We start from the raw sequence: 21,475 nt of genomic DNA on the forward strand, positions 1-21,475 counted from the left end.
ATCCCCTCGCTTTGGAAGGGGGCTTCAGGAGTGTAAAGACAGTGAAAAGAGAATGAGACAGTAGTTTTCATATAAAAAGCATTCTAGATATAGTCCCTAGCTTAGCGTTTAGCAAAGTGATATCCACATACATTCCAGTTGGATGAAGAAGAAAAACGACTTAAGATGGTATTGAATCTTCCATTTATTTTACTCCTCATTGCCCTGTAGGCAGATGGGTCTGGAGGGCACACCTTCCACCTTCACTAACAGGGGCCAAAACGATCTTCCTAAGGCAGAGCTCCAACCACATCACTGCCGGGCTTAAACACCTCCACTGCCTTCCTATTGCCTTATTTCACACTTCTCCCCTTCCTGGACTCTTATGCTCCAGCCAAACTGGACTACTACCTATTCCCTGACCTCAGAATGACTTCTGTACCCATACACCAGCACCTACACAAACTGCCCCCACGTCTGGAATGCACTCCTTTGTCTATCTCTCTTTTTTTTTCTTTTCTGGTTAGGCAATGGGGTTAAGTGACTTGCCCAGGGTCACACAGCTAGTAAGTGTTATGTGTCTGAGGCCAGATTTGAACTCGGGTCCTCCAGAATCCACGGTTGCCCCTCTTTGTCTATCTCTTTCAAAGTCCCACCCCACCCCCATGATTCATGCCCCCTTCCCCCTCAAATTACCTGGCAGCATGGAATAATGGATGGAGACCCCCAAAACTAGGAAGGTCTGGACTCAATTCCTATACTGGACATATTGGAGGTGAGACCCTGGGCAAATCACTCAGCCTCTCAATGCTCTGGGCAGCTCTCAGACATTATAAATCGCAAAGATGGTGCTGATCTCCATTGGCGGAGGTAGTTTCTTCATGTGGAAGTTCCCTATAAGCAGTGAACTTGCTGATCCACTGCCTATCTCTCTCTCTCTCTTACTTATCTATGTACATACATACATTCTCTTTAGAATGTAAGTTTCTTGAAGAGAACTTGTACACAATAACAGCCATATTGTGAGAGGACTAATTTTGATAAACTTAACCCTTCCCAGCAAACAAGGATCTTGTGATGGAAAATGCTATCCACATCCAAAGAAAGAACTATGGAGTTTGACTGCAGATCGAAACATATCATTTCTTTTTTTTCCCCTTCTGTTGAGTTTTGTTTCCTCTTTCTGGTGGTTCCTCCTATAGGTTCTAATTTTTACTTACAACATCACTAATGTGAAAATATGTTTAATAGGAATGTATACGTATAGCCTATATCAGATTGTGTGACATCTTGGGGAGGATAGTAGGGAGGAAGGGGGAGAAAAATTTTAAACTCAAAAGCATATGTGATAGTTGATAAATCAAAATAAATTAATAAAAACAAAAACAAAAACAAAAAAACCCCAAACAAACCAACAAGAAAAGAATGTAAGGTTCTTGACACAGAATCTGTTTTTCTTTCTCTCTCTTCCTTGCCTTGCACATTGCTAAGCAGTAGCCTGGTATTGATAAAGCATTGGCCTTGGAATCTTGAAGACCTGGGGTCAAATCTCACCTGTGTGATCCTGGGGAAGTCAACCTCTGGGCTTTGATGTCTTCATCTTATGAAATGGAGACATTACTATTATTTCATAATGTTGGTATGGGGATCAAGTAAGATAATAAACGGAAAATTCTTTAAAATGCTACATAAATGTGAGCTAGTGAGCAGTTAGATGAGATCAAGAAAGTGTTTAATATGCCTTTGCTCTGCTGAGCATTAAGCTAAAGAAATGAGCTGAATAGGATTGTACTTCAGGGTTCCAATGGGCATGACAGCAGCCTAAGAACTAGGGTAGAAACTTCGGATTAGTGGAGTCTATACAAGTGTGCTTAAACATGTCACTTTACCTCTTGGGCCTCTGTTTCCTCATTTGCAAAATGAAGAGTAGATGTATTCTATGAAAATTGTGGCAGGGGATAGGCACAATGGTAAATGTCAGTAAGCATTAACATGCTTAATAACGATAGCTAGCATTTATTTATATAGCAAGCACTTGGAGGCTTGCAAAGCATCATTTCACTGGAGCCTCACAACTATCCTGTGAGATGGGTGCTATTATTTTCCCCCCTTAAAGATGATGCAAATAAGGCAGAGAAAGGTGAAGTGACTTGTTGGGGTCACAAAGTTATCAGTGTCCAAAGCTGCCTTTCTTCCTGATTACAGGTCCAAAGCTCGGTCAGCTTATTGGTTGAGTCGCAGATTCCAGCTCTAAAGGTACAGACCGAGACTCCTACAAGCCTGGAGAAGCCAAGAGTGATGAAACCAATCAGAAGCCACACGTAAATACTGCCCTACCATGGGAGAGCAAAGGCCTCCTCGATGTCGGCCACTTAAGCGCACCGGATCTGCGCACTCCAAATCTGCGTCCGCGAGAACCGCTCGGCGCGTGCGCAGCATCTTTTTCCGGCCCTCTAGGAAGACCGGGTGAGGGAAGGAAAGCACACGTCACCGCGCTGGGACGCGATCGGTCGGCCGCGCGACTTCTATGGCGTGCGGGCCACTCGCTGATTCCGCTAAGCCCGGCGCAATGGCTCCGGACTCTGGGCTCCCCACGGCAGATTCGCTTTTGAAGCTGCTACCCACGGACACCAGGGACCGGGGGACGCAGCGCTGCCGCCTGGGCCCTTCTGCCCTCCGCGAACTGAGGGTCCGCCTGGGCGCCGCACTTATAATCACCCTGCCGGACGGCGGCTCCTGCATCTGCACCGCTTGGCCCCGGCGCGACTTGTCCGATGGCTTCGTGCAGCTTGACCCGGGGTGCGCGAGCCCCGGCGCGGCCACGGGGCCGTGGGGTGCAGGCCGAAGCATCCGCTTGAGCAGCCTCCGCGCGGTGCCCTGCCCGCCTCTGCGGAGCGTCATCGTGTGGCCGGTGCTGCGGGAGCCCCGGGCCCCGGGCGGGGCCTCGAGGCGAGCCTCGGTGCTGGAGGCGGCGCAGGAGCTGCTGCGAAACCGGCCGGTCGGGGTGCGCTCTGTGCTGACGGCTCCCCCGGGCGCCGCCGGCCCGGTGGCCGCAGTGCACGTGCTCGGGGGCGACCCCAGCCCGGAGCCCGCTGGGCTGGTCACGCCGCGCACCCGCGTCGAGTTGGGCGAGCCTCCGGTGCCCCCGACGCCGGAGCCACCCGTAGAGACGACGTTGGGCGGGCTGGCCGAGGCGGCCGCCGCGCTGCGGGAGCTCCTGCGCCTGCCGCACCTGCACGCCCGCGCCCTGGCGGCGCTCGGCTGCGCACTTCCCCGGGGGCTCCTGCTCGTCGGGCCGCCGGGCGTGGGCAAGACGCAGCTGGTGAGAGCCGTGGCCCGGGAGGCGCGTGCCCGGCTGCTGGCTGTGAGCGGCCCGGAGCTGCAGGGCTCGCGTCCCGGCGAGACGGAGGAGAACGTGCGCCGGGTGTTCGCGCGGGCCCGAGAACTGGCCCGCAGAGGGCCCGCCCTGCTCTTCATCGACGAGCTGGATGCGCTGTGTCCCCGGCGGGGCGGCTCGCGTGGAGCCCCCGAGAGCAGAGCCGTGGCCCAGGTGCTCACTCTGATGGACGGCGTGGGCAGCGAGCGTCGCGTGCTCCTGGTGGCCGCCACCAACCGGCCGGACGCCCTGGACCCCGCGCTGCGCAGGCCCGGCCGGCTGGACCGCGAGGTGAGAGCTCCGACGGCGGGCAGGCCTGGGTTCGAGGCTGTGCGTCCCCCAACCTCTGTGTGCACTAAGCAACTCTAAAAGACTCCGAGTTACGGAGAAGGTGCCAGCCTGCCCTGGGAAAGGGAGTGTCCTCACCTGGGGGTGCCCTGTACCAAAGAAGCCATAGTTCACACGTATCTATGAGCTCTTTAAAGCTCTGCGTGATGCTTTTTTGGCCTATTTTATCTGATTTGATAGTGCCTGACCTGGTGTCAAGAAGGCAAATGTGAACTAGGACACTTTTAATAATAGTAGCTAACATCTATATAGTGCTTAATGTGTGCCAGACAGTGTGCTGAGCACTTTACAATTGTTAGCTCATTGGATCCTCACAACTCTGGGAGGTGGGTGCTATAGTTTTCATATAAAGAAACTGAGGCAAATGGAGGTTAAGATCACACAGCTGGTAAGTGTCTGAGGTAGGATTTGAACTCTGATCTTCTTAAATTTTAGCTGCTCTGCTACCTAGCTACCTATTTAGCGGGATGACCCAGGGCAAGTCACTTAACCCCTCTCAGCCTCAGTTTCTTCATTTGTGAAATGGGAATCATAGCATCTATCTTGCAAGGCTGTTGTGGGGCTCAACTGAGGCATTTTAAGTTCCTTTACAGACCTTAAAGTGGTAGTCATCATCATTGTTATTATCATCATAATCTTGCAAATTGGGTTCTGCTGTTAACATCGCAGGTTTTTGCAGACAAAAAATTAGAAGCTAAGTAATTTCCTGAAGGATCAAGCATTGAGTGTCTGAGGCTGAACTGGAAGCCTGGTCTTCCTGACAACAAAGCTAGCCTCATAGCATTTAGGCCTTCTCCTGCTAAGATGAGTCCTTCCTGGCTCTTAGGGTGTATCTGCCCATTTCAGTCCAGTTATGGAGGACGGGCACAAAAGAATTTTACCCTTAGGTATTTAATCTGCAATTCCTCTCTAATTTAGTTTTAGAGACTGGGTACTGAGAGAGTAAATGTAATAGTTCACATTAAGCAAAGATTGCATACCACTTTTTTCTCAAAACAGGCCGCTAAGGCAGGTAGTGTGTTACCACAATTTTTTTTTGTGAGGTGGTCGGGATTAAGTGACTTGTCCAAGGTCACACAGCTAGTAAGTGTTACATGTCTGAGGCCAGATTTGAACTCAGGTCCTCTTGAATCCAGAGTGGTGCCCCACCTAGCTGCCCCTACCCCATTTTTAAGATGAAGTGGAGGTCCATGTCACATATAGCAAGTGGCAGAATCAGAACTAAAAGCCAAGTTTTCTGACTCCAGGTCCTGTATTATTTTGACTTCTAACAAATATTAAATGCTTATTTCCCTAATGGAGCTTGAATGGTCCTCTAAAGTTGTGATATACATCTCCCAGCATATCAAGATGAAACTGTCTTGTTCATTTCCTAGCTATTCATTCCCCATTCATTTCACTTTACTGAAATTAAATTGATGCACTCAACACTGCTTTTAAAAGTTGTCCTTTTTAGGGCAGCTAGATGGCACAGTGGATAGAGCTTCGGCTTAGACCTGAGTTCAAATCCAGCCTCAGGCACCTGACATTTACTAGTTGTGTGACCCTGGGCGAGATGCTTAACCACAATTGCCTCACCAAAAAACAAGCAAAAAAAAAAAGTCCTTTTCTCTTGAATGTAGCTTGTTGTATACTGTGTGTTACTTCCCACAGTGTATAAAGGTATATACTTCGGACATGTGATGTTTTGATTTGTGTGTCATCACGTGGAAGGAGGAAGGGATTTCTAAAACTGGATTTCCTCAGAGTGCAGGTTAATTTATATAACTTTTGGTTTGCTGGCCCATGGGGAAACTTTTAGAACTGTTGCTACCAAATTCTTTGAGGACAGACATTTAAGTGACAAAAATAGCAACAAAATTTACTTTAATGTTAAAAAACCTTACTACCTGGATTTTCAACAAAATTGAGCCCTTGTATTTAGCATTAGTACTAAATTGAATTTTTTGTTAGAGCTGTAAAGGACCTCTAAAGAATATTTAGCTGACACCTACCCAGCAAAACTGAATATGATCCTTTGGGGGGGAAATGGTCATTCAGTGAAATAGAGGACTTTCAAGCCAATATTCTTGATGAAAAGACCAGAGCTGAATAGAAAATTTGACTTTCAAATACAAGACTCAAGTGGAACATAAAGAGGTAAACAGGAAAGAGAAATCATAAGTGACTTATTAAGGTTGAAATGTTTACATTCCTTCATGGAAAGATGATATTTATAACTCATGAGACTTTTGTCAGTATTAGGGTAGTGGGAGGGGAAAAATTATGTGTATGTATAGATAGATGGAGGGCACAGGGTGAGTTAAAGATGAAGGGGTGATATCTGGAGAATAAAATTAAGGGGTGAGAGGATTATACTAGGAGGAGAAAGGGAGAGGTAGAATGGGGTACATTATCTCGAACAAAACAGACAAGAAAACGTTCTTACAGTGGAGGGGAAACGGGAAGGTGAGAGGAAATGAGGGAATTTTATTCTCATAGGATTTGGCTTAAGGAGGGAATGACATACACACTCAATTGGGTATGGAAATCTATCTTACCCTACAGGAAAATGGGGGGGGAAGGGGACAAGAGAGCAGGGGGATGATAGAGAGGAGGGCAGATTGGGAAAGGGATAATCAGAAGGAAGTACTTCTGAGGAGGGACAGGGTCAAAAGAAAGAATAAGAATAAATGGGGGGGCAGGATGGGATCAAGGGAAATAGCATAACGGCACATGTATGGCCTGTATTGATTTGCTTGCCTTTTCAATGAGGGTGAAAACCAAAAAAAAGGACATTTAGCTGACCAACAGCAAAAGAGTCTGAGTTAGGTTTCTACCCATACCATATAGAATTTATTGTTCAGTTGTTTTCAGTAGCATCCAACTCTTTTGTGACCCCATTTGGGATTTTCTTGGCAAATATTAACTAGAGTGATTTGCCATGTCTTCATTTTACAGATGAGGAAACAGACAAACAGGGGTAAGTGACTTGTCCAGGGTCACACAACTAGTAAGTATCTGAGGCCAGATTTGAACTCAGGAAGATGAGCATTCCTGACTTCAGGCCTGGAGCTCTATCCACTGTACCACTTAGCTGCCCTACTATGTAGAATGCCTGTCACAATTTCATCTGCAAAATTTTCAGCTAATGGTCTTCTGATAGGATTGGAACTGTCCGGTTCTTTACATTCTTTGTAGTGGGTGCTAAAATTCAAGCCTATTGACTGGAATTGCCAAAAAAAAAAGTGAGGAAAATAGAAAAGGTATAACTTCAAAAACTATGTGTAGACTTTAATTTGTGGGGGTTTGTTTTGCTTTAGATCATCATTGGGACACCCACAGTGATGCAAAGGAAGGATATACTTCGAGTAATAACTTCAAAGATGCCTGTCTCCACTAATGTGGATCTACTTCACTTGGCAGAATTTGATCTACAACTTGGCAGAAATGACAACTGGCTATGTAGGAGCTGATCTGACAGCACTCTGCAGAGAGGCTGCCATGCAGGCAATGCATCACACTGGTAAGGTATGAAGATAATTGAGTGAAGGAGCCTTTTATACCATACACTTATTTAGCAAGCAGTTATTAAAGACCTATTGTGTGCTAGGCACTATGTGGAGAGCTGCAGCAAAACCCATTCTTACTCTTATGGGGCTCATAATCTAAGTGGGGAGAAAACAGGCAGAGAGCTGTGTACAAGCAAGATATATTAGGGATAAATTGGAGATAATTAATGGAGAAAAAGGTCAAGCATGAAGGGCAATCAGGAAAGACTTCTTGTAGAAAGTGGGATTTTGGCTGGGATTTGAAAGAAGCTAGAAGTGGAGAGAATTCCAGGCTTTAGGGGGAAGGGAGATGGCCAATGAAAATACCTAGAGTCGGGAAACAGGAAATGCAGTGTTTTATGCATGGAATAGCCAAAAAACAAAACAGAAACCTTGGTGTCACAGAATCACTGGTGGAAAGGAGAGAGTGGGGTGGATAAAGTGTCAGAAAACTAGAAATAGTAAGAGGAAGTTTAGCTGATTATGAACGCTAGAGGCTTTTATATTTGACCCTGGAGGCAATAGGGAACATGGTGAGATCTGCTGTGCTTTGGGAAGCTCAGTTTGACAACTGAGGGGAGAGAGCCCTGAGGCAGGAAAACCAACCAGCAGGCTATTACAATAGTCCAGGCCTAAGTGATGAGGACATGGACCAAGGTGGTGACTGTGTCAGGAGAGGAGGGGGTGTATGTGAGAGATGCTGTGAAGGTGGAATCTATAGAATTTGGCAGCTGATTGAAAGGGGGTGGGGTGGGGGTAGGAAGAATTATTTAAGGTATCTGTGAAATACTCAGATTTAAAAATTTTTTTTAAAATTTATTTATTTTTAGTTTTCAGCGTTCACTTCCATGAGATTTTGAGTTTTAAATTTTCTCCCCCTTCTATTTCTCCCCCCCCATCCCAAGACAGTGTACAATCCAATATAGGCTCTACACTTACATTCGTGTTAAGCATATTTTCCCATTAGCTGTGTATTTTTTTTAATAGCAAGATTTTTAAATTTTTTAAAATTTATTTAAGGTAACTTTGATGGTCTTTATTTTAATACTAGTTAATCAACAAAATACTTAGTGTGTGTGAGGCATTGTACTCATCCTACAGAGAAAGGCAAAAACATGGTTCCTCCCCTCCAGGAATTCACATTCTAAAGGGAGAGACAATGTCCAAACAACTATGAATATCCAAGATTTATACAGAATAAATAGGAGATAAACACTATGTTAGAGTGTCTAGAGTAAACTTAACGTTGTGTGGAAGTAATGCCTTTTCAACAGTGCCACACATTTTCCAGTAATTGAATTGGATGGGGAGGAAACATGATTCACTTCTCTTGGAGTCGGGTGGGTTGAATGTGTCAAAATTCTGAAATGTTTTGGTCGCTATTCTAAAGTCTAACAACTAGGCAGGCAGGGCTTCACATTTAAAAGTTTTCCATTGTTTTCTTTGTTTTCTTTCTCACTTTGTGTAAAACATTTTCCAGTTAGTCTAGGTTTTCCTCAGGGCTGAAACACAAAACCTGACCTAAATTTCAGATCTGTATAACAGATGGTCACTTCACTAAATTGAAACTAACCATAAACTTGGTCCATTTAGTCCTGAAAGAGGTGGTTGGAGGAGAGGAGAGGTACCAGAGAGATTTATACCAAGGCCCAAGGAAAGAGAATGGGAACCTGGGCTTGACATTTGCTTTCTTCTTCCCTTCCAGCTAAAATACCCCTTTCTACCTCACCTGTCATCCCTAAACTCCTACTGCTCTCTCTCAAACAGAATATAAGCTCTTTGAGAATAAGAACTGTCTTTACCTTTTTTTTTTAATCCCCAGTGCTTAGCACATAGTGCTTAAAAATGCCTTTTCCTTCATTTATTCATGCTGAGTTTTAGTCTCTAGGGCACAGCATACAGTGCATCAACCAGTGTGACTCACCCTCAGTCATTTTGTCAGTCCCACCTTTTACCATCTCCATTGGTGAAAAAATAGTGCTCGTTTCTGTTTCTAGTAGTTTTCGAGGGCCTTCAAGAAGGCCCCTTTTTCTTTAATAAAACAGTCTCTAGATTAGGGGTGCCTGGTGGTGAAAGTGTTCTTCTTGGAGTCAGGAAGACCAAAGTTCAAGCCCTGCCTTGGACATTTATATGATCCTAGGCAAGTCACTTAAATTTACTCAGCCTCACTTTCTCCATCTGTAAAATGGGGATGATAATAACACCTATTTCCCAGAGTTATTTTAAGTGTAAGATGAGATATGTCAAGTCCTTTGCAAATAGCTATGTAAATGTTAGCTATTATTAGAAGAGTAATATAGAATGAAATATCGGTGGAACAGGAAAAAGCACGTGGAACCTATCAACTTCTCCCAAGAGAGGTTTTACCTTATTCCATTTATGACTGCTATTTGCTGGCTGATTCCTATCGTAGCTATCTCTTGTGGGGCTAAGGAAAATACAGAAGGGCCCAGTTTTTATAGTGGCCTTCCCAGAGTAGCAGCACAGTAGAAGCACATCAGTCACATACAATTAAAATTAATAATTATAATAGCCTCTGATATTCTAGTTTTTAATACTATGAACATGGGAGAAGATTTGCTTTTTCCAGGCTATTTGAAGCAAGTGGCTTGTGAGAATTGGGCTAAGATTCCAGCACTTCGTAGTGGATTGTGTTTTAAGGGCTGTTCAGAGAAGGTTCAGCTGGTCTAGTCATGGGTGATTAGGAAAAAGGGGTCTTACCACACCAAGGAAAGAGCTAGCAGAGCTCCCTCTCATATCTTCCTTCCCTCCTTTCTCTAGCAAATTGCCTTCACCTCTATGCCAGGTCTGTTTTCTTGTACCCAGAAGGCTGGGTGATAGAAGGAGGAGGTCATTTAAAGATGTAAACACAAAGACTTGTTAATAGTGCCCAGTTTCTGGCCAGGTACACCATGAAAGTTGGAGCCTTTTCCTATTCTTAGAGTGATGGCATTAGTATTCTCGTTGGTTATCTAGAGTGGTTTGAGTTGTTTTCTTACACTCTGTCCATGCCCTAGTAGTAGTATGTTTGTGAGTAGCTAGCTAAAGTGAATTAATAATTATAATAACTTGCATTTGTATAATGCTTTGAGATTTATAAAGTATTCACTCAACTGACTGAGTTGGCACTCCATTTGGGCAAATACTTGAATTGTCCCAGATTAGAGGCTTTGAAATAAATAAAAATCTTAGCTTGGCTAAGATCTGCCCATTTTTGTTTTCCTCTTTAATATTCCTCTTTCTGCTATCTCTTTTTTCCAAATACTTGATTGTATTTGAGTCAGACACTTATTATTGCTGTAGGGAGAGTAGTGGAAATTGAAATAGGCTTTCTCCAGGTGGCTTAGAGATTGAAACTGAAAGGGAACTGGTATCCCTTCCCTCCCTCTCCCCTCTTTTTAAAACTGAAGTTTCTGGTGGTGGGTCCCAGCATCTTTCCTTATACCTGAGTCTAATTTTTGGAGAGAAATGTCCCCAGTATTAAGTCTGTCATTAAATACTTCTGACATTTATTTAAAAATAAAAACATGAGTTGTTGCACCCTAGTGCTAGCGAGTGTCCAACACAGTTGATGGTAGAGTCAATTCTATTTGTAATAAGTAATACTTGAATCCCAACATCGCTAAAAAAAAAGTAATGAGGTTGTGTCTTATCAGATGGGGAATTTTGGGTCTGCATATCTTTCACTTGCAATATGGAATATAATTGAAAGAACACTGGACCCAGTTGACCTGGGTGCTAGCCCCAGCTCTACCCCATCAAACTGGGTGGCTTTGGGCAAGGGATTTCACGAAACCCTCTGGAGCTCAGCTTCCTGGCCAGTAAAATGAAGGAATTGACTAGGTGATCTTAAAGGTTCCCTCTAACTCTAAAAGAAATTATGCTCTTTCACTTTGAACTATTTTTCTCTAATATGAATTGTTATAAAATGAAAATAGCACTTCACCCTAAATTGTGAAGAATATTCTATCTACTTATATAATTCACAGATTTCCATACCCTGATATTTTAACTCAAAAAGTAGAGGGGAGGGGGTTGAGTTAAGTCTTGATCTGTTGTGAATAAAGAGGAGGAACACAGCATTCAAAGAAATTTCAGTGGAGATTTCGTGTATGAAGGTCTAGGAATTTGTAAGGAGAGAACAAATACAATTAACTGTCTTATATTTAAGTGGAATTTCCTATCCTTAAAGTTTCAGGTTGGGAACTTAAGCATCTTTTTGGTCCAGGGAAAGGAAGATTGAGCAGCTTCCCCAGTGTCTCTTCATGAGGTTGGTAATGGATTGGGAGTTTAAATAAATGCCTTATTAACGGCAGTTACCACAGTTCATTGCTGATCAGACTCAGGAACAGCTGAGACGGAGGGGAAAGGGAGAAAGAAGACATGGGGGAGAGGCAAGTTGGCAAGGATCTAAGTGTCTGGATGCTATTTGTTACCTCATTAGTTTGCCCTTTGTTTTTAGTGGCACAAATAAAGCTCATCTAGCTTTATGGAAAGTGTCTTCTGATGGAAATATGAAGTCACTGTAGAAATACAGTAGGAATTGCCAGATTGTAAAAACTGGCATTTTTTTAAGATGTCAGGAAGTCTTTGCTGAAAGCCATAGGTTTTTTTTTTTTAGTAGAAGAAAAGAGGGAAGTAGAAATTTGTTGTAGGTGGCACACTTTTCTTGATTTTCTTAAAATTTGATTAAGGACAAGATATAAGAGGACAGTACTCGAATAATTATGGAAATACAAAAAGAGTAAATACTAGTATATGATAACAGTGACTGCTTTGCTAGATGTGACAAATACACAGTAGTTTTCTGTTCAGGGAAGTTTCAGCAGGGACTTACTTACAAAAGATTGTTTATTATACTAGCCCTAACCCTTGACTTCTGGTTGTGTCTTTTTTCCCCCCACAGAATTCTGAAAATCCTGTGATTGATACAACAGATTTCTTTGAAGCCTTTAAAAAGATTCAGCCTTCTTCCTTTCGAAGTTTCATTGGACTAACAGACATTAAACCTGTTAGCTGGGAACAGATTGGTGGCCTTGAAGATGTGAAGTTAAAATTAAAGCAGGTAAACACAGAATCATTTTAAAATAGGAAAAATCATTAGTATTTTAGTTATAATGAATGAATAGTAGAAACAAAATATAAATCGTTGCTAAAAGGGATCATAAATCTTGAGCTGAAAGGGACCTCAGGGACCTCCTCCTTTTACAGAGGAGGAAGCTGAAGTCAAGGGAGGTTAAAAGTCACACAGGTAGTAATTGATAATCATCAAAGTTGGGATTTGAACCCAGGCCTTGAGTACCCTCCACTGCTCTATCCTAGGCTCTCTCCTCTGTTCCCCTCTATACTATCTCACTTGGTAATACGAGCTTTCATGGTACCAGCTCTCATCTCCATGCAGATGATTCCCAGAACTGTATATCTAGCCCTCATTCTCCTGATCTCCATTCCATACCACCATCTGTTTTTTGAATATCTCAAAGTGGATGGCCCGTAGGCATCTCAAACTCGGTATGCACAAAACAGGAACTCCGTATCTTCTTCCAAACCCCCCCCCCCATTTTTATTGAGGGCGCCATCATTCTTCTGTTCATCCAAATTCTCAATGTCAGTGTCATCTTGACATGTCACTCACCCCTCACATCCATCCTGTTGTCAGATCTACCTTCACAACATGTCTGACATATGTCCCCTTCTCTCCATTCACACAGCCATCACCTGGTCTTGAAATAGCCTTCTCATTGCTCTCCCTGCCTCAGACGTCTTTCCAGACCGGTTCATCTTCCATTCCATTGCCAAAGTGATTTTTCTAAAGCACAGGTCTGGCCTTGTTTTGCCCTATTAACTCCAATAGGTCCCTTTCACTACCTCCAAGACCAAATATAAAATATCACTGGCATTTAAAGCTCTTCACAACCTTTGCGGTCTTAAGTTTTTTTCCCCAAACTTTATTTTCAGTGGTCTTTTTAAGTTTTATTTACATTGACATATTCAGTGATCCAGCATGGTTGGCTGACCTACCATTGCTCATACATCATACTTCATTTCCCAGCTCGGCATTTTCACTGACTGTCCCTTATGCCTGGAAGGTTCTTAGCTCACCTTGGACTTCCAGGACTCACTTTTGAGCTTCTTCTCATATCTTACTTTCTGCAGGAGGTCTTTCATGCTTGCTCTTCCCCTTCTTCCTTCTTCACTCCAGTCTCTTTCCTCTGAGATTTCCTTCCATTTACACTTCATATATCCAGTATGTATGCCATTATTTGCTTGCTGTCTCGTCCATTAGGTTGTGAGCTCGTTGAAATCAAGGACTGAGTTTTTTACCTTTATATCCCTAACACTTAGCACGTGGGTAAGCACAGAAGTTTGTTGATTGAGAATCATTCCAGAACCAGTGTTCTTTTCCCTATACCATGCTATCTTCCCTCTTTTTAGATAGGGGACCCCAAATTTGACCATGAGAAATTATAAACAACAAAGTCTTTTCAGGCACTAAAAGTTTAGGTCTGAATACCCTTAAATATACATTTGAATTGTTTTAAAATGTATTATTAAGTCTTAGTGTTTTGTGCTAAATTGCCCTTTTGGGGGGATGTATTTGCAGAGTGTTGAATGGCCTTTGAAATTCCCTCGGGAATTTGCGAGGATGGGCCTGAAACCACCTAAAGGTATTCTCCTTTATGGACCCCCAGGATGTGCAAAAACCTCGCTAGTTCGGGCTGCTGCCACTAGCTGTCATTGCTCTTTTGCTTCTGTAAGTGCGGCGGATCTCTTCTCACCTTTCGTTGGAGATTCAGAAAAAGTCTTGGCCCAGGTATGTTATCTGAGATTTTTTTTTCACAGCTTTACTTTTACCTAATTTCCTTTTATTACAGTTAACTTCGTAAAATACATTTTTAATAAACATAATTTTTAAAAAAATTTTATGAAAGGTTTTTCGACAAGCAAGAGCTAATACTCCAGCAATTGTATTTTTGGATGAAATTGATTCAATGTTGGGATCTCGATCCACCAGCAAAACTGAAAATGGTATTCAGGAGAGAGTTCTTTCTGTCCTCCTCAATGAGCTGGATGGTGTTGGACTCAAGACAATAGAAAGAAGAGGAAATAAATTGAGGTTACAGGATGACTGTGAAGAGCAGAGAGAAGATGAAGAGGAGGTATTCCTTTATATATCTATACATGACTATACTAAATATTTGTCTGTAATGTAACAACGCCTTTCCTATGCTGGATTCCTCATGTGAAAACAATGAAGTGATAACTGTCCAGTTGGGCCACATCTGCTTTTATATAAAATGTGACATGGATTGTAATTCTGCTAGAATGGCAGGGGCAGATTTTATAGCACATTATATTGATTCAGTCTAATTAGGCCTTTACTTTTTCTGGAGGTTTAGAAGCAGAAAGTGCTGTGTAAACATAAGCAGCTATTAGAATCAGCACAGGATGGAGGAGAGAGATCTGAACTTGGGAGTCTGAAGACCCAGGTTCGGTTTCTTAGGCAGATCATTTACTCTTTAAACTTGTGTTTGTTCCTCTGTAAAATGCAGACAATATTTGTGATACTTCCTTCTCTGGATTGCTGTGAAGAAAGTGGGTTGTTAACCATACTTATAAAGTGCTATATTAACGTAAGGTACTATTTTTATTGTCTAGTTGGGAAATGTATCCTTCGCCCCCACACTGCCGGACTGTGGAGTTCTGGTTTGTGGTCTCATATTGACAGTTTGGGGTTGTTGTTATTGTTGTTGTTAAAGGGAAACAGAGTCCCTCAGAGTCTTAAAATTACGGGATCTTAGAGTCTTAAGAAACTTAAGAATAGTTATTTAGTGTAACCTTTTTTCTAAGAGGTCCCAGATGATCATCTAGCTTCTCCTCAAAGACCCTTCCAGTGAGAGGAGCTCACTAATTCTCAGAATGGCCAGTTCCATTGGGTAGACTCAGTAAAAGGAGGAACCTTTCTGAAATCCGTCACCTTGTAACTTTCCGCCTGTTAGGAAGCCTGGTTCTGCTGTCTGGGGTAGGAGAGACGATCTCTTCTCTTTTCCACAAGGCGGCCCTTCGGTTATTTGACTAAAGCCGTCTTGTGTTTTCCTCCTGTTCGTGTTTTAACTCTCCAGGATATGTCTTCAACCTTATGTTTCCTTTTGTGGTTTATTCTGATTTTTGGCATGGTGCCTGGCACATAGTAGGTGCTTAACAAATGCTGATTGGTTGATTATGCCCCTGTTCTACTCATAATATTAAGTCATCAGTAACATATTCATTCTCCATCACCTCCTTGGTCATCACAGGAGTCCTGTGATGTGGGTGGAGCAGGTATATTGTTATCACTATTTTATAGGTGAGAGAATTGAAGGGCAGAGAAGTTACCTGAATTCCCACAGCTAAGATAAAGGAGCAGAGGTGGGATTCAAATCCAGGTCTTTGGGCGTCATGTTCAGCGCTCTTGCTTGCATAACCATACTGCCTTTGTATCAAAATGTATCTGTGGTCTAATAATATTGACATTTATTCCAGCACTTAGAGGAATTTTAAGAATCATTGGCTGAAATCTTATATGATGTTTCCAAGTCTAATTTTTTCCTGCTATTTACCTGGTTCTTCCAAGATCCTTCTTTTTCCTAATATAATCTGTTTTATATGTGCATGTGTGTTTTAAAATTTGGTGACTTTCATCTGTGTACATGTCTTTTCTTTCAGCTAGAGTTTCAAGAAGTTTTTAATCAAAATGTCATGATAATTGCTGCAACAAACCGACCAGATGTATTAGATGATGCTTTGTTACGACCTGGAAGACTAGACAGACTTATTTATATTCCACCTCCAGATCAGAAGGTAGATCATGCCTGTGTCTGCATATGTGTGTACAACAAATTGGATTCCAGATGTTTTTGCCTCTGTATTTTGTATGAGGTCTTACTCTACTGGTTTATAGGCTTTGGCCTAGCCCTGTCTCGGGCCACATTTTGTTCTGCCTTTGTTGGTTGTTCTGTCATCATAGGGGGATCATCTCCTTTCTAGCCTTGTAGCAGCCACTGACTTAGTATTTTGCAACTAGAATGGGAGAATTGTAGAATCAGGGAATGTTGACACTAACAGGCCCTTAGGGATAATGTGGACTGAACCACTTCCTCATTTCATAGGTGAGGAGATTAGGGCCTACTAAATTTCAGCTATTTGCCCTAGGTCACAAACTAGTTAATCCTTTGCCCTAGAAAACTTCCCTGATGTTGGAGGCTTGGCTTTACTTTACTCTGACAATAAATACTGAAAAAGGCAAGAGATTTCTTTTTCCTAGAATAGGCCTTCCTTGGTTAATGAAGATGGGGTTAAAAAGCAAAGTACAATTAAAGGGCAGAATCAGACAAGTCAATGAGCATTAAGTACCTCCTATGTGGTAGGCACTGTGTGAGGTGCAAGGGATACAAATACAGTGAATGAAACTCCCTGCTTGAACAGAGTTTATACTCCTAAGAGGAAAACAAATTTATATAAAAGTATTTGCAAAATAATTCACTACAAAATTCATTGAAACAAAATTCAAGAAACAAAAGGTCTAGAAGTTTGAGAGAAAGTGCAGGAAAAAAATGGAAATGAGGGGACCATTGCATTTTCAGGTTTCTAGCCATGTATAAATTGGTAATCGTCAAAACTTAGTACTGGTTAATAAGAGCAAAGCAGATCAGTGAAACAGACTAGATCAGCAATTGAATGACATCCCATCCATCATGGGAAAAAGTGAAAAGACCAAAATAGTCCAAGTTGGAGAGGCTGTGAGAAGATAGGAACTCTAGTGTAAATTGATCTGGCCTTGCTGGCAAATCATTTGGAATTATGTGAAAAACCCCTAATCCGAAAAAAACAAACAAACTCCTAATCTGCTTGTACTCTCAGAACCCACCTCTCAGCACATACCCCAAAGGAAGATCAGTGACAGAAAGAAAGGTCTCATATATTCAAAATGTATATGATGAATATAATGAACATAATATGATAGTATATGAATATAATAGAATACTGTTGTGTTTTAAGAAATGACTAATATGAGGAATTCAGAAAAACAGATTTATAGTACTTTAAAGTTTGCAAAGTACTTTGTTATCTCATTTGATGTTAATTACATGGGCTAATCTCAATCCTGAAAAACAGATGAGACTCCTTTTCTCTCTTCTTTCTCCTTCCCAGAAATCACATTGCAGGGAGGGGAACCATTTATTCAGAATGTTTGGTAGGCTGAGATGTAGTTATATCATCAATTGCATTTTTCTTTGTGTAACAAGGGAGTGAATTGAGAAGTGTGTAATTTGGGAGGATAATGATAAAAAACAAGACATCAATATTTTAAAAGAATGAAAAATTGTATTTTATTTTTATTACATAGATTTCATAGCATTCGTCTTGTGACAGAATAAGTTATCTCAGCCTGAGACAGGGGTGGAGAATCTTTGGCTTTGAGGACACATGGCCCTCTAGGTCCTCAAGTGAGGCCCTTTGACTGAATTCAGACTTCACAGAAAACATTTGTTCTCTTGCTGATTCTGCTGTTTGTCCTTCATTCTCAAAAAGGACCAGGAAGGACATCAGGGAGGTGACTCCATGACATGCAAGTGAATTGGATTTAAGTGAGGAGGGCTGTGCAAAGTCACCAGCCTCACTTTCTCCTCTGGAGTCATTTGGATCCTGGGGCCAGATATGGATATGGATCAGGACAACTGGTGGTGGCCCAGGATACAGTGGGGGAGCTTGGCCTTTTTAAACTTAGGTCTTTAACTGCTCTTAGTTTGAGGTAGTGGTGATTAAGGCAACAAAAATGGTCGGGGGGGGGGGCAGTCTGAGAGGGAAAGACCCTCAGGTCAAAACAGAAACAATTGTTATTTACATTCATTCTGAGCCAATCAGGGCCCAAACTGTGACCAAGTATGACTTGATCTGGGACCTGAGTGATTTGGGGTTAGGCTAGTCTTTAAGAGAAAAAACCAAAACAAAAAGAGTTTCAGAGATTAAAATGTGTTCTGTAAAACTTGGACACAGTCGAAAGGCCACACCCAAAGACCCGGGAGGTCACTGGAGGCAGCAGGTTCCCCACCCCGACCTAGGCGGATCTTTTATTTTCTAAAAAGTAGAGAAGTATTTTTTTAATTGATTAAAAATGAGGGTTTTTTAAAGTTAAATACATTTCAGTGGTATTTGAGTTTTAAATACATTTTTTCTTACATGTAAATTAACCTGAGTAATATGAAGCATTAATATTGGAATTCATTTTTTATAAATGAATTCTTTATCAAGGCACTTTGGTGGGATGGGTTAAGTGTTGGACTCAAGTCAGGAAAGACCTGGGTTTGAGGCCAACCTCACTCTTAACCAGCCATGTGACCCTGTCATTTGCCATCTCTCATCCTCAGTCATCTCATCTATAAAATGGAGATATTAATAGTACCTACCTCACAGGGTTGTTATGAGAATCAAATGAAATGCATATATGTTAAGCCCTTGAAAATCTTAATGTGCTACCTAAGTGTTACTACAATTATTGATATAAACAATAATCTCATTTTTTTGTACGGGTGGTAGAAAATGCAAACTTAAGTGGTTAAGTATGTTATGTTCTTTGAGAAAGTTAATTTTTTTTTTTACTTCTACCCTAGGACAGACTCTCTATTTTGAAAATCTGCACTAAAAATACACCTCTAGATTCTGATGTATCTTTAGAAAACTTAGCAGCAAAAACCAGTTTTTTCTCTGGAGCTGACCTTGGAAATCTCTGCAAGGAAGTAAGTTTACTTGATTATCAGTGGGTAAGTCTCTTATTCAGAATGGTGTGTAATGAGTTGTTCCAAACCATCAGGGGCAGTTTGGAAAGCTTTTGACAAGTTGGCTAGCCAGTTACTTTGGTGCCATGGGGAGGAGTACATCATAATGTAGTAATCCACCTGTCTCTAAAAACCACAGAGCAAAGTTTGATAGTTTATCTCATATCTCTTTGCTTGGTACTTCAGAAAAAGGAACCACCATCTTCCTCAAGCTCACCTTATGGCCTCTCCTTGCTCGAGACGTTTTCCCTGATCATAGAAGGGGGTTGGATTGAGGTAGAACTGTAGCTCCACACAAACCTTTGTGATGACATCCATCCTTTTAAGGATTTAGAAGGCAAGCTAGAACAGCATAAGTTGCCTGCAGAAAAAAACTCTTATTTCCTCAAGCTTCATCCCCACCGTTATTCTCCTCAGTTGCCCATCTACTAGTTGAGTGCAGTAATGAAAAAAAGATAGATATTAACTTCATTTAAAAAGAATTTTAAATTATTTAATTTCTTGGAATAGGAAAGTTAATCTTTTTTTAATGACAGTATAAATGCCAACAAGTATTAAATTGAGTCTAATAAAGTTTGGGAGAGACCATCTCACCAAATGTTAAGAAGATAGAATTCTCTATTTTAAATAATTTAATTTTTTTAAGAATTAGTGGTCATGTCAGATCATTTTCCTGGTTTATAGTAGCTCTTCACAGCTAATTTAACTTGTGCTTTTGTTCTGTTAAGGCCTATCTGCTCCCAATGTCTGCCTCCGTTCTTCTTCCCACTTTACTGTTGTATAACCAAATTTACTGTTAGTTCCTTTTGTCTGTTCACTGCAGACACACTTCCCTGTGACTGCAGTGGAATAACAACTCGTGTCTGATTCTTACATAGGTAAGATCACTTCTCCTAGGTCTGTTTGTCTGTCTGTCTCGCTCTCTCTCACACACACACATTTTCTCCTGCCTCCATTTATAGTTGTATCTCATTCAAGCCTACCTATATAGTAAAAGTACAATCTTTCCCATCTTTCCCCTCCCCCTAAAAAGTGAAACTATAATACAGAAGCATCACACAAACACAGGGAATGCAGCTTACGTAGTGTTTATATACAGTTAAGTTTTAAGTGTTTATGGCAGGAATTGCTCTGAATATATTCTTTATAGAATTTTTAAGAAGTTGACTTGAAAATCTGAAATTATTATAAAAGGAATAAAGGTTTATTAGTAAGAGTTTTGTCTATTTAACTCGCTTTATAAGTGAGGTCTTAGGGTTTCTTGAATGTTGGGTTGACTGAAATAACACTTTGTATTCAGATTATTTCTTGTTACAGGTTACAGAAGGTAAGAGTTCACTTTGTGGGGTTTTGTTTTTACAGGCTGCTTTGCTGGCTCTAGAAGAAAATGGCCTAGAAGCAAGCACAGTAAGTCAGGAGCACTTTCTGAAGTCACTAAGACTATAAAACCATCCTTATGCCATCAAGATTTGACTCTTTGTGAAGGATTTCAAAAGCAAGAATTCTCCGGTTTCGAGAATCTTTAGATTACTTTTATGGTCTTTTCCATGAATAAACTAGAATATGTGGGTTTTTTTTTTCCTACATTTCAGGCAGCTTTGTTCTGTTTATGGGTTTGGAGAGGATGGGGACTTCTGGGATCACCAGCTGTGTGTACAGAGGGCTCTTGATAAAACGTCATCTTGCTCCAGTGGTTATTTCACTCCACCCACTCCACAAACTGTTGAATTAGGTCATGGTGCCAGGAAAAGACACAGAATGGGGCCTAAATTAAAATAACTACCTGTGCCTGTCAATGTGGACAAGTCACCAAACCTCAGTGGAAGTCATTGTCCTCATCTACCAAACTGGGAGTTGGCTTGCATGACCTGAGCACCCTTCCATTTCCTTTAGACCTAGTGCCCCTGTTGTCATGCTGCATGACCACGTCAGCCACTTTCTACCACCAGCTAACCCCAAGCCCAATACTAGCTTGTGTCATCCCATTTTGGAGGGAGTGGCAACTTCTAGAAGGAGCAAAGCCCAGCTATTGCCTTCTGTCATCGTGTTAGGAAGAAAGGGATGTCAGCTGGAATTGGACTCAGTGGAAATACCCAACCTCTTGTGGTTGCTCTGAGAAGGCTGGACAAGAGTAAATAAAGCACTATTGACAGATACAGGTCATAAGCATCGGTGTCCCCATATGCCGTACATTCAGTGCTCCACTCTTTCTCCTTAGGAGAAGTAAATGGTGACTTGGGGCTGGCACATACTGTTTCTAGGAATGTACCTGAATGGTCGAAAGTCCAAATAGTTCAAAACAAAAAAGGTAATTTTCATGAAGATTAAATATTGTAAGATTAGCTCTTAAGTTTTCTTAATACTATCAAGTAAATTATTCTTATAGAGTAGCACCTTACTAAGTTTTATGGATTAGTTGGACCAGT

General features: G+C 41.8%; 1 protein-coding gene and 1 long non-coding RNA gene across 2 annotated transcripts in view; one reads left to right on the top strand and one right to left on the bottom strand.

Moving 5' to 3' along the window:
• Positions 1–2,394, bottom strand: part of LOC144456336 (uncharacterized) — an 18,847-nt gene extending 16,453 nt beyond the window's left edge. Inside the window, exon 1 of the long non-coding RNA XR_013485417.1 lies at positions 2,317–2,394. This is a non-coding gene — a long non-coding RNA (uncharacterized LOC144456336). The remainder of the gene's footprint in view (positions 1–2,316) is intronic.
• On the top strand, positions 2,234–20,644 carry AFG2B (AAA ATPase AFG2B). Its single transcript, XM_021009344.2, is given in 10 exon segments — positions 2,234–3,646; positions 7,006–7,095; positions 7,097–7,213; positions 12,140–12,298; positions 13,838–14,047; positions 14,166–14,393; positions 15,940–16,074; positions 18,885–19,010; positions 20,412–20,472; positions 20,475–20,644. Coding segments are annotated over 10 exon segments (2,367 nt in total). The 5' UTR covers positions 2,234–2,506; the 3' UTR covers positions 20,576–20,644.
• Positions 20,645–21,475: the final 831 nt, after the last annotated feature.

The sequence above is a fragment of the Phascolarctos cinereus genome, unplaced genomic scaffold (assembly GCF_003287225.1).
Source record: "Phascolarctos cinereus isolate Bilbo 61053 unplaced genomic scaffold, phaCin_HiC Scaffold_3;HRSCAF=262, whole genome shotgun sequence".
In the NCBI taxonomy this organism is placed as follows: domain Eukaryota; kingdom Metazoa; phylum Chordata; class Mammalia; order Diprotodontia; family Phascolarctidae; genus Phascolarctos; species Phascolarctos cinereus.